Source organism: Corapipo altera, unplaced genomic scaffold (genome assembly GCF_003945725.1).
Source record: "Corapipo altera isolate COAL_440 unplaced genomic scaffold, ASM394572v1 RXGC01000072.1, whole genome shotgun sequence".
In the NCBI taxonomy this organism is placed as follows: domain Eukaryota; kingdom Metazoa; phylum Chordata; class Aves; order Passeriformes; family Pipridae; genus Corapipo; species Corapipo altera.
The window spans coordinates 1,053,536-1,066,624 of record NW_020884943.1 but is presented as its reverse complement, the minus strand read 5'-3'; the positions used below and the strand labels follow the sequence as shown (position 1 = coordinate 1,066,624).

Below are 13,089 nucleotides of genomic sequence, written 5' to 3'. Positions count from 1 at the left end.
AAAAAAATACCTGATACAGGGACGTTTTTATCCCTCTACAGAGACCAGAAGGGAATTAAATTTGCAGGGGAGGTTTCTGGTGCACGCTCGGGCGCGTGGGTCCGTGCTGCAGTTTGCTCTTTCCATTCTTAGACATGAACAGTACAGCTTGTAACTCCTTTCACCTGTACCCTGAAACCACTACATTCTATTAAAAGACCATTAGCCTGTGTAAAAAAATGATGTGTGTGAAGTGCTGCCAGCGTGTGATTAGTAGGAATAGACACAGCCATATTCATTTCAAAGAAAGCTATTACAATTAACTGATCCCACCAATATGCCAGAAACTCCTGAGGGAGAGGGTAAACATTTATGCTGGTTTTATTTACAGGATCTAAAAGCTGAGATAAACATTTAGACCCCCTGAAAAGAGCGTTAGGAAAATAAATCCACCACCTACTACTCACAAATTGACATTTACGTACTTTATGTATTATATATATAATATATATACATATGTAATATATATTTTTTGCATGGTCTAATGCAAAAAAACCTCAACAAACCTTTCCCTTCTCTGTCTTCCAGTGAAAATAAGACTTGCTTTCTGTCCAATTTGCAGGTTGTTGCAGTGAACTGAAAGCTTGGCTGTGCCAAGTCACAGATATTTAAATCCTTTGCAAGATGGGAGGTCCCACCTGTGACATGTAATATGATTTCAAATTATGCAGAAGGGCTCAGAGTTCAAGCCAGGGCACTGTAAAAGAGAGAGAACTCTGTCCTTTCAGTGCAAGATACCAAAGCAGATCAGGAAAGTATACAGAAGACTCAGGGATGTACACAGTCTATGGGGGGAAAACCTGCAATCAGTGGGGCTTGAAAAGCCACAGAGTTGCATGGGAGGCCTTACTGATTCCAAAAGAGCAAAAGTTTCTTAAACAGATGATGATAAGTCACTTTATAAGTCACTTTAATTCTCTTCAATGAAGTGACTGGATGGGCACACACAGAGTTGTGGTCAATGGCTCAATGTGCAAAAATAATTGATTAAAACAAGACAGTCTGGACAGGGCTTGGAGCAACCTGGTCTTTGCATGGCAGGAGTGTTGGAACTGGATGATCTTTAAGGTCCCTTCCAACCCAAACCATTCTCTGGCACTCTGATTAACCAATTTCTGGAAAGCCAGTGAGGAGTAAAGCTGTGTGAGAGCTCGTTATTGTACTGCCTGATTTGGTACAGCAGCAAGGTTAGAAAGATGCATTAAAGGTCATTTTTCTTCTGTTTGCTGAACGCCTCCTGGTTTGATATCATTTGTCCAGAGCCTTTGAAATGATTGCTCCAGTGGGAGTAAACATGGGTGTATGTGGGAGTGCCAGGAGCAAACATCCATGTCCGGAGCTCAGAGAATTAGTGGGCTGCAAGCACACCACTAATACTGTCATTAACTTCTGTCCTTCTTTCCTTTTGTTCTGTTGAGTTCTTCCTACCGGTTTTCCTGATCATAATGTGTGGTGTTTTAATGTAAATAACTCACATTCGGTTCTGAGGCTGCCCCTTTGAGACACTGGGCAGCTCTCAGGAGGCAGCTCTCTCAGCCCCAGTAATTACAACTCACTCACAAAATCATGCCATTTGGCTGCGTGCCTGTGCTTCACATTTAACTGACTGTGCCTGTATTCGTGTCCATAGGCATTAGCTTTTATTTCCCAAACAGTTTTTAATCTCTTTAACCTTGTGGTAATTGTTCTGGAAGACAATGGCATTTTTGAGTCACATTTTATGGCAGCTCAGCACAGTGAGGTGTTCAGTGATTGTCCTGTTGTTAGAAACCAGCTGTCTCAAACAAATGAGATTTATCACGTTGACTGTAATGGACTGATTGTTCCTTAAATACGTATCAATCACAAGGGGAAAAATATTTAATTTTCTCTCATCAGTAACCTTTTCTCCTGTTTTTTTTGTGTTGTTGTTTTGTTTGTTTTTTTTTTTTTAAAGACTAAAATCCATGGGATTGGATTTGTAAAAATACACGCACCGTGGAATGTATTGTGTCGGGAGGCAGAATTTCTTAAGCTCAAGATGCCCACAAAGAAGGTGAGTCATGATTTTCCTTTTTCCTCCTGAAGGCTTAGTTTAAATATATGCTCACCTCAGAGCACCCTAATGATGTTGATTTTTTTTTTTCTTCCCATGAGCATTTTAAAAATAATTAATTAATCTACACCAAAAATGAGAGTCACAAACTTGCTTGAGGCAGCAAGAAGAATAAGGGAAATGAGGAATGGAAATCAAGAATTTCTGACCACTACCACTATCTGTACATGATGAGAATGATTTCATCCTCAGTGTGTTTTAAAAGAAGAGGTTGCAGCTGATGATGAAATTTCTGTGTGTGTTTTGGACATTTTTTCTCACTTTGAAGCACCAGACTTCTGAAAATGAACATAAAAATAAGGAATTGTCTTGCTGGGTTTGGTGACTGTTCATGTGCATCGTGAGTCACGCTCGCAGGAGTTGGGGGCCACTCTCCCACAAAATAAATTGCCTTTCAGAATATTTGAAATACCATTAAAGAGATGACAGTATATTTTCATCAATTCTAAATCACCCACGATAGATGGCTACCTGTTCAGTGAGCACAGCTTAGAGATGGATTAATATTTAAACACAGACTAAGTGCATGTCCCAGACTGCAGAGGGAAGTCTATAATGGAGCAAGAGACAGTCTCAAAGCCCAGCATCATTTATGACAACACTAAAACTGCACTTTTGGTTTGGATTTCATATTAATCCCCATTATTGCCCCACTTGCCACCGATTTTAGTCAGAAGCACAATTAAGTAAAAAAATCTGTTGCCATCCTGTGGTTAAAGCTGCTTTGCCACAAAAGTAAAGTTCAGGTGGGTATTTTGGGGGGGGGAGGGGTGTTGTGTGTAGAAGAGGCCACCTAACCCTGCAGACATTGCCCAGGAGAAGCCATGTGCCTGGCAACACCCTCAGATCCCAAACCCCTTATTTCCAGCTGATCTTCCTGTGGTGGGAGCCCTGCCATGGATCTGCACGTAGTTTCTGTGGCTTGGAGAGGGAAGCCTATAATCCTCTTTTTTGACCTGCTAAGACAACTCCTGCATTAAGTGCTACAGAACTGCAGTTGGCAATACAAGATTTTTTGGTTCATTTATATGGAAGAGGTGAGACTCCTGAAATATAGCCAGTATTCCCAGGAAAACCCCTTGGGAGAGTTGTTTTTCAGAGAGGCCCTGTAGCTCCTTTATTTCTTTGTTCCACTGCACACAAAAAATTGTAAAAACCAGAGGAACCAGTGTCTCAGGAGCCAAATGCTGATTATTTGGAATCAATCATTGGCCAGGTTTAGTCTCAGAGGAAAAGAAATAGGTTTCCCCTGCTTGCCTTGGTTTTTGACTTTCCCATCCATCTTTGTCGTCCTGAATGATTTCAAGAAGGCAAACTGTGCTCCTTGATTGTTTGTTGGGATGTACTTATTTAATTGCTGCTTTATTCCTCACAGTTCACCCTGACTTATGGAAAACCAAAAAACCAATGGAGTTTTACTGTTTTTCCCTTTGCCCCCCTTCAGATGTATCAGATCAACCAGACCCACGGTCTTCTGAAAAAGATTAATTCTGTCATTCAAAAAATAACAGAGCCCATCCAGCCCAAAGTGGCAGAACACAAACCTCAGACGGTGAAGCGCCTCTCCTACCCCTTCTCCAGAGAGAAGCAGCACTTGTAAGTGAAAGCTTTCCCTAAATTTCCACATCAGCAGGTTACAGCTTCCCTGGTGGCAGCTGAGGCACCAAGAGGTGAATGGGGAAATGATAGGGATTACTGCTCCATTTTGTAGCAAATTTACTTTTTTGGGGGATTTTTGGTTTTTTTGCTCGCTGTTGAGGACTGAGTCTTTGTAGAGCCACTCTGTGAAATCTCTGTGTGTTTTAGCTGCTCTTGTGGCACTGTATAACCATACACTTCAACTGTTGGGCTGCCAAACACGATTTACAATGTGGTTTGCAATGGTCTCTTTTCCACATAAAATAGAATGGTCAGTAAAATTTGTAGCCAGAGATGTGGGCTGATAAGTTTTAGAGTAATTTCATTTATCTGGTGTGGGCAGCTGACACAGGTTCTGCCAAGCCAGGCCTCGCCTTTGAAGCTTTATGAAGTCACTGGTGGCTTTGCCATCGATCTCAGATCAGTAAGAACAGCTGTAAATGTGGGTGTAGGAAAAAATCACAAGGTGGGGTCCAGCCAAAGTTTTTGCTGCCCTGGATTGCTTTGCTTTTCTGCTCTTCCTTGGCCAGAGTCCCAGCAGAGTCACTTTGAAGGCTGTGTTTAGGGATGTGCCAGCTGGAACAAATAACAAGTCCCAGGGCAGGATTTCTTCACTGCACCTACAGTATTTTTAGTTTTTCGTCAAGGGGTGCAGAACACTGATGGAGTTGTGTGTGTGAGTTGGGCCAGTCAATGTGTGTGACATCTGACATGGTGTTGGACTTGCAGGAAATGTGTTTATTGAGTGTAGGATGTTCCTGCAGTGAAGGAGCCTGGTGGCTCAGAGAAGGTCCAAAAGATGCTCCTGAGCTTGGGTGTGGATGTGCCTTTTGCTGTTTGGCTTTTTCAGGGAGACCAACTGTGTCTTTGCTGAATAAGGGAGGCAGGAGTGGCCTCACGGGGTTTCAGGCACACAGGAAAATTTGGAGATGATTAGGGGAAATTCAAGGCCAGCAGCGGTCAGGAATTCAACTTCAATGAGCATCAACAGTCTCTTTTGTGCAGAAAATCCCCTAAACATACAAACCCAGTAAAATGTATAAGCAGCCTCTTTAAATTATGGGAGTTGGGCTGGATTTTCTTTTCAACAAGGTTTCTACAAGCTGCTTTTTAGTGGTAGTTTTGAGAAACCCCCTGGAGAAATGAAAATATTGAAGGGGTCAACAAGAGCAGGAAATTACTGACTCTTTTTTTTAACCTAATGGGCTTCCTTCTAATCTTTTAACAGATTTGATTTGTCTGACAAGGATTCCTTCTTTGACAGCAAAACAAGAAGCACTATAGTAAGTACTGAATATAAATAATTTATGATGGATAGTGCCTTAATTGTTTGTTGTGTTAGCAGCCCCTTTGCCAGCTTTAATACAATGCTTGTTCAAGTTTGCTTTTCTTAACCAAATGCCAGGGTTCTCCTGTGCCATCAGTTATTAAAATTATAAATAAAGCATTTCCACATTTAGCTTATGTGCTGAATGGTGTTTGATGCTAACAGGATGCTGCCTTTTGGAAAATCGTTTGGATCTCCTTTCTAGTTCACATTTAATCTGGGACACAGTTTCTTAGTAGAGATATCACCAGAAAGGGATATTTAGATTCTGCCACCAGCTGCCTGCACCCCTGTTGACTTGTTTGCCTTTTTGTAACTATGATGTTGCTCTTTTTGCAAAATGCTGTGAAATACCCCAAGAGAAATTCCAGTGGAACAACCAGGTATTTACAGGGAATATTAGTTACAGTTTGGGAGGAGGGGGAAGCTCTCTAGGATGGTATTAAAAGTGTTGAGGTACATGATTTTTATCTGACTTACAGAGAGTGGAGAAGAAGCCACTGAGGGGGGAATTGAACGGACACCCAGGGCAGCTGGAAGGGACTGTGCCAAGCAGCACTTGCTGCAACACTTTTCAAAGTATAACATGGACTCTTTGCCCCATTCCACTGCCCCTAACTGGTGTGTTGGAATGTGACTGCAGTCCTGCTTTTATCTTGTATTTAACATTAGCCTTATGGGATGCTGAGTGGTTTCAAAAAGAGCTTATATCACAATTTAGAGCTGCCTTTTATTGCTGAGGTGATAAGGGGTGTGAGATATCTAACTTTGCTTTCCCGCTTTGAAATTCCAGCGTATTCCATAACGTAGTTCCCCTCTGGCTTGAAGTGCAGTGGTTTGATGTGAGTGCAGGTTATCAGGGCAAAGTGAGCTTGGCCAGGGAAGGCAGATGCAGCAGCACAGAAATGGGAAAGAAAAGGACAAACATTGATTTGGTTTGTTTGAGATAAAAACATTTAACTCGAGATTGAAAAAATAAATACCAAAAAAGAATAGATTGTAGGCTTTCTTTTATTAATGTCTAGATCTAAGTACTACTTCCTTGTAAGTGGAAGGAACTTAAGGGAGCAAGTGAAGAGTTAAAATTTGTGACAGGAGACTGAGCAAAACAGAAAGACAAAATGGCACTGTGTGACAAAAGGGTGAGCAAGACTAACTAAAAGATGGACTGAAACAGTAGCTTGTAGCAGAGGCTGAGAGGAAGAGGAGGGATAGGGGGTTTTTAAACCACTCAGGGAACACTGGACATATATCAGTAATGCTGGTGGTGTGCTGCTTTGTTTTAAATCCCTGCAAAAATCACCCAGCAGTGAAGGGCATTTTATCCTGTGTTCCTTTCTATTTGTATTCTTCTTTCTTAAAAGTTCTCTCCTGCCTCTCTCATACATATTTTTGAACCACAGTGCAAATATTGACCCTTCCGCCTACTGCAGAGTGAGCAGGAATCTAGTCACTACCCGTGAGTCTTTGCTGGATAGAAACTAAGCCCAAGACCTTTTAGTTATTAAAAAAGAAAATAAAAAGAACTTCCAAGTGTAAATCTCTCTGTGACAGCCCTTTAACTCACCGGGGTTACAAGACAACAGGCAGATGAGCTGTGGGGCTTGCCCCGGGTGCCCTCACTTGCTCCCTCACATGAATTGGGCAGCAGCCGAGTTAGCACATGGATTAGGGAGCCAGGAAACCAATCCCTGACTCCTTGAACAGCCCAGGCAGTGGGCAGCAGATTCTTTTGCTCCCGATTTTCCTGTGGTGCCTGCTCCCCTGCCAGCCTCGTGCCGGCCGGGTGCCTGCCTTGCCCGGGAGCGGCCGAGAGCTCGACCTCTGGGGCAGCCCGCTGAGCCGTGCAAAGGTTATTTGACAATAAATGCAATAAATCCCAAAATAAATACGTCTGTTTTGCCACTGAGGTCAGGCAGGCTCAGAAATGTTAAGGTCAGCCCGTGTTAGTCCCGTTTGATAAACGGCTGCGTGCTGTGTACGCGCCGTGAGACCGAAGCTCTGCTGGAGCCCTTGGACTGGGGCCAACCTGTGCCACTGGAGGCGAAGGAAGAGCTGGTCTGGGTAGAAGATCTCCGGTCAATGCCTAACACGAGCAAAAATAGCACTTTTGGGTAGACGCAGCCCCGTTTCCCCCGATCAATTCTCTTGGTAGCTGGCTATTTAGTTAAGCATTTCTCCCTTGCACGGATAACTCGGCGTGGAAAGCTCCAAGCCCCGCTCTCCTGAATGCCATGACTTTTAGTAAAGAATGATGACTTCATTGACATCTTGGTTTTGCCAATATTGAAGCTGTACACAGAAGGATTGTGCTTTTTCACTGGCAGTGCCTGGAGTAACCCTTTCCTTTCTTCTATTTTTGTTCCTGCAGGTCTATGAAATATTGAAAAGAACAACATGTACCAAAGCAAAATATAGCATGGGTAAGGAACTTTATTTAGCTTTAAGGTCAATATCATTTTCAGGTATTGAAAACAATTGCACATTGTAAATGGCTGTGGAGTTTAGGTTCTTCCCCTGCTCTGTAATTTGATGTACGTGGATGTAATTGTTTTATTTGGAAATCTGATTTAATCAGCGTAGCTGTTTGACATTTTTTCAAATGTGACTTCGGAGATTCAACTCTAAATTAAATGGTAAGTGAGCATCAGCCCCTGCAGATGTTATTGAGGTCTTTTGCAGCAGGGCTGGCTGCTGATACAAACCAGTGGATAAGCTGTGCTCTGCCCTGGCTCAGTTTTACCCTCGCTGAAATGGATGAGGGTTATCACCACAAATTTCAATAACTGCAGTGAAAGTTTATGGCTTGGCCCATTCCTTTTAAACAGGAACCTCACATTTTATAGGGGGGTGTCTTTTCAGTGCCTTGAGTGGAATGGTCTTAACTGATGACTGCCCAAAACACTATCCTAAGTGGAACTGAGATTAATCCAATGGAACAGCCAAGGACTAAGTTGGCCCTCAAAACAGTTGTTGCAAGTCAGAGGTGTGGAGTTTCTACTGCCATGACCAATAGTTTTAGGATTTCAGCCTTAGGGTTTGTACTGTAGGAATTAAATTCATAATGCAGGTAAAACATGAATTGCAAATCAGGTCACCTTAAAGATTTGTTGGCAGCTTATCCTGTTCAGCTGTTATAAACTTTATTTTATGCATATTTAGGCACGTACTTGACCATGGGACCAAAGTTAACAAATAGTTAATGGTAAATCAAAATAAATAAGGTAGAAGAGTGAATTCCCAAACAAATTTCAGTGAGCAAAGTGCATGAACATGAGAGAAAATGTTTGATAACTGTTGAGATCTGTTATAGCGTTTATTTGCTTACAAGCAGTTAAATAAAACAATGAGAACTTGAATTACAGGTAGTTCTGTTCAATATTGACCCATCAACTGCTTAGAAAGACAGCAAATAATAGAAGAATAACCATACCAGAAATCATTTCCATGCTTTGGCTTTTGTATTGAAGTAACAACATACAATGTACAATTGTTGACTCCTTATATACACTAAATTTTGGTGTTCAGCCAGTATTAACAGAAGCGCTGTTCTCTGTAGCCTGGGAAATCCAAATTAATCTGTGACTTTCAGGACCCTTTTCAAGTCTGGTGCTGGATCATTTTCACTGGAAATTACGTCGTTGCACTCTTGAAAGGGGAAGGTCACACAGCTCAGTTTGAATTCTTGCCTTGGAGTTGGTTTCTTACTTGATTATTTTTTTTTCTTTCCTTTTTTTTTTTTTTTTTTTATTTTGGTCCAGAAATGGGAAACACATTAAAGATTAGTTGAATAAGGCAGAGGCTAAAGGATGGTAGAGTGTTAGGATTCCTGTGTCATTCTTCTGCCTAAGACTGGCAAGGCCACACAATATACCTAATAAAAACATCCTTAGGCCAGGCCTGCCCAGCCGTGGGCACTCAGCGTAACTCAACCACATCCTTTGTGTTCCAGTGCTGGAATGCTGGGTTACAACCCAGCAAACAGATTTGAGCAAACACAGATAATGCTGCAACATTGCTGCCCAGCAGGAAAAAAGGCAGCTGCCCAGGGAACACTGCAGTCTTTGTTATTTATTTTGAAAATTTGTGAAAATGTGACTCTTGTCTTCCTTGTTAAATGTAGAGGGGGGATTATGTAGCTCCTTTTTCAGTCACACGGCCCTAGAAAAATAATTTATCTGCTCACCAGTTGTTTCTGCCAGAACATTTGCAGACAATTCATAGACCTGTATAATCTTAAATAGGGCTTTGAAAATTAATGATACTGCAAGATACTGAGCACTCCTGAAGCTGTTCCTCCAGCAGGTGATTAGTATCTCGAAAACGTTAATGAACTTGAAAAATTCCCCTTTCAAGAGCAATCAGAAATGACTCTCTGAACCTACAGTGGTTCATAGTTCGTAGTGGCTCATGGTGGTTCCTGGTTCATAGTTGCTGTTCTTTCATATCCAGTCCCACACTCTTTTCTTAGCAATGAACTGATGGGTGACACAGAGCACACTGTAGCACATCATTTTTCTTTTCTTTTTTTTTTAAATCCTTTTGAATTCTCCCCAGTGCCAGTGGCCAGATATTATTTTTTTTTTCCCAGTTGGCATTAATCACCCTTGCCTTGCACAAAGGCAAGTGCTTGCCTTAGCCCTGATTCAGCACCCAGAACTGGTTCACTGACTCCCCAAACGGATGACACGACACCTCCAGACGTGGTTAATGCACCATGATTGGAAGTTTCTATATTAATGTCAGCAGAGAATTAGAGAAGTAATGAGCTTCAACCCTTCAAAGTCCAGGTTCCCAACCTTTGGGAATGGTGCAGGGAGCTGCAGTGTTTTGCTCCTCCAGACTTACACATTTGATTCCTCCTGCCCCACCCATACTTTTATGGATGAGGGGGATCCCAGCCCTGGGAAGGCAGGATGCCTCACAACCCCTTGTGCCACGTAAATTTATAGATGAAGCATTAATTGCTTTCAGCCTCATGCATGTTCACTAATAAACGGATGTGTAAACAGGGAAAGGAGAGGGAAGAAAGAAGGAAACTACCCTTTTAAATAAAAGACGAAAATGTGGTAAATATGGTAAGTATTACGCCAAGGTCTTCGCAAAGGCTTTCCCTACAATTTCTCTGATCAATCTGAAATCTCAATTCAAAACTCTGTGTGGGTGATGCGTGTGGATGTGTGTTTCCATGTGCCATCAATTCCAGCCATATTCTCCTTGTGATCCAGCCTTCTGCTACACTTTCAAATCTTCAGGCTTGCCCTTAAATCAAACTGACTCTTCAGAAAATGTAATTTATTTTAATGACTAATTTCAAGTCATCGGCTTCTACTTCTTGATTCTCAAATATATATGACTTCCTCTTGCTCTCTGCAGTTTTCCATTTCATAAAATGAGTCGTGTATAATAACCTATATGATTAAAAATGAAACTACATGGAAAGGAATGAGATGGCAGAAAAATCATTATCTGATCAAATGACTGTTATTTTGAGGGAAATCTCCAGGAAGGATGATAAAGTGAGACTGTCTAGCCTTGAAATTATAAATAACTATTATGTCTTTATTTTTCAAGGGATCACCAGTCTGCTTGCCAATGGAGTTTACAGTGCTGCATATCCTCTGCATGATGTAAGTGATCTTGTAATATATTTTACATGTCTGCTGCCTGTCACCAAAAAACCCTTCCCTTCATGTGTTACGTGTTAATGGCATCATCCCAGACACAAGGGTTTTGGTTCCTGACTTCCTGCTCGCTTGTACCACGACTGCAGGAATTCCTGCAGGTTGTTTTCCATCGCTCTGCTCAGTTTTAATGGATTCCCCCACCTCTGTCCTACATTTGGTGATCGTGAGTGACACTGGAACGTAACATTAGAAGAGTTGTTTCGGGGGGGGTTTAGCAAATAAAATGCTTCTGTTATTTTGTGACCTTCTGCTCAGGAGATCCCTGGCATCAGTGCTGGGAAACATATTTATTCCTGGGGCACCAAGGGCTGGTTCCCTCATTGCCTCCCTGAATCCCCCCTGGCTGCTTGGAGGTGTCAGGAGCTGTGCGTCTGTGCCATCGGTTGCCACTGGAGCAAAAACCATAACCATTTTCTGAAGTAACGTATTTCCTGGGACTGGGTGTGACTGCAGACCTTCTAACTGATGAAACCTGCTTTTGGGCAGTTCACTAAGATGTCAAGAGTGTGTTCAGCTGTGGTGCTCGTGAAAAGGGCTGAGGAATTTTGGTGACACTCATACCTGGGCTGCGGGTCCCCGTCCTGCCAGAGGGGCACACAGCTGGATGCTGATGGCATTTTTACTTAGAGGTTCGAGGTGCAGCTAGAACTGACAAACACACACTCTTAGCACTACAGAAAAGCTCAACAGATGTCAAGGGGACGTGGCAGTCACTCTCTGTGTGAGCATCCAAGGGCTGTCGAGCCTGGTGCCGGTTTTCCGGCCTGGGATGTGAGGATGAAATGTGTCTCCCTAGTTTTCTGCTCCCCACACTCACGCTGGTTTCACATGGGACTGGGAGAGTTTTGTCTTGGAGTAACCAAGACCAGAACAGCCTCTTTATCTGCCTGATGTTTATCATGAATGTCAGGACTCTCAAACTGCAGCTGTATCATCTAGAAATCAAGAAAGGCTGAATAAACTTCTATGCATGTTCTTGCCTCACGTCTTTAGACAGCTACTGATAGTCTTGTATGTAAGTTATTTATTGTCTTAGTTTACTCCTTCATCTTATTTAAAAATAGCTCCAAATTAAAACCTCAAATCTAATCAGCCCTGAGTGTTTGGAGTCTGGATAGGGATCAGCTCTCTCAGCTGGTTTCTTCTCTTTCAAGTGGACTGAGCTGAACCCCAAATACCATGGCAATACCACATCCTTTCCCTTGACATTTTTAGGCCACCTTTATCACTTATTCATTCCTTTTCCCCCAGTGACAGACACTATTACTCTTTCTTAATGTGCCTGATGACAGAAGACGAAGTGTGCCATGACAAATGGACTCCTAAAATACAGCATTATTTTACAGCTTGCTTTTTCTGGTTTTGATGCATTAAGTGAGTGGGATACAGGGGAATGCAAATACAGAGCAGTTCTGGGCACAACTCACTGAATGACGCAGATTTTCTCTTTTTTTAAAGGGTGACTATGAAGGTGAAAACGTGGAACCCAATGACAGAAAAGTAAGTTGATACAGGGGGGATTTAACATATTCACGAGAGTCCCAACCTGAAGAGTCACCTGTTGCAATCTGGATATTTACCAAGATTCCACAGAAAATACTGCAAAAAGGCACTAAATGCCAAACAGCAGAAGTACAGAAGTACTTCCCAGCTTTTAAATTTGCCCAAAATGTGGAATGCAGTATAATACGTATAAATAAGCAGTATATATGGTATGTATAAATAAGGAATATGTATAAAATACCCAGCTCGGTAATGATACGTTTCGTGCCACGTTGGTAAGAATATTGACAGCATTTCTGTGTGACTCCTCCTAAAGTTCAGATGATTTCAGGCCAGCTCTGATAAGAATATGCTCAGTCATATTTGGGTATCTATGTCAGATACAAATCCTGCTTCATTCCATGGCGAACTCCAGTCTCAGCACTGCAAACTCTGCCCAATTAATTTGCTGCTGATCTGCAGTGTGAGGATCAGAGCTGGTGTGTGTGGGGAGGAAGCACCTGAAAACACAAGCCTGAAAATGACTGGGAAATATAAATATGGAATATTTATCAGGAATAAGAGGTCCCCAGCAAAGCTTTAATGTGGGCTCTTCGGGCAGAAACTGCCCTGTGGATGCACAGCATTTCCTTTCAGTCCGTGGCTTAAATTGTGGTTTTATTGTCTGTGTAGTGAAAGACATCAGTTTATTGCAGTAAAACAAGTGGGAATTATTTTAAGGAAATACTTTTCATAAGAAAAAAAAAAAAAATTTCGCCCTTTGTGGAAATGTTGATTTCTTAAATTCAAAGTGCAGTTAC

At 42.1% G+C, this 13,089-nt stretch overlaps 1 protein-coding gene across 4 annotated transcripts in view; it reads left to right on the top strand.

Moving 5' to 3' along the window:
• The window catches only part of ANO1 (anoctamin 1), a 78,533-nt gene that overhangs the window by 37,080 nt on the left and 28,364 nt on the right, over nt 1-13,089 (top strand). For 2 of the 4 annotated variants that reach the window (XM_027662108.1, XM_027662107.1), the window contains exons 4-10: nt 1,976-2,074; nt 3,579-3,730; nt 5,001-5,055; nt 7,471-7,522; nt 10,112-10,177; nt 10,674-10,729; nt 12,245-12,286. In XM_027662108.1, the coding sequence (XP_027517909.1) occupies nt 1,976-2,074; nt 3,579-3,730; nt 5,001-5,055; nt 7,471-7,522; nt 10,112-10,177; nt 10,674-10,729; nt 12,245-12,286 (522 nt within the window). The remainder of the gene's footprint in view (nt 1-1,975; nt 2,075-3,578; nt 3,731-5,000; nt 5,056-7,470; nt 7,523-10,111; nt 10,178-10,673; nt 10,730-12,244; nt 12,287-13,089) is intronic. The other 2 variants (XM_027662110.1, XM_027662109.1) reach the window with 1 other exon arrangement.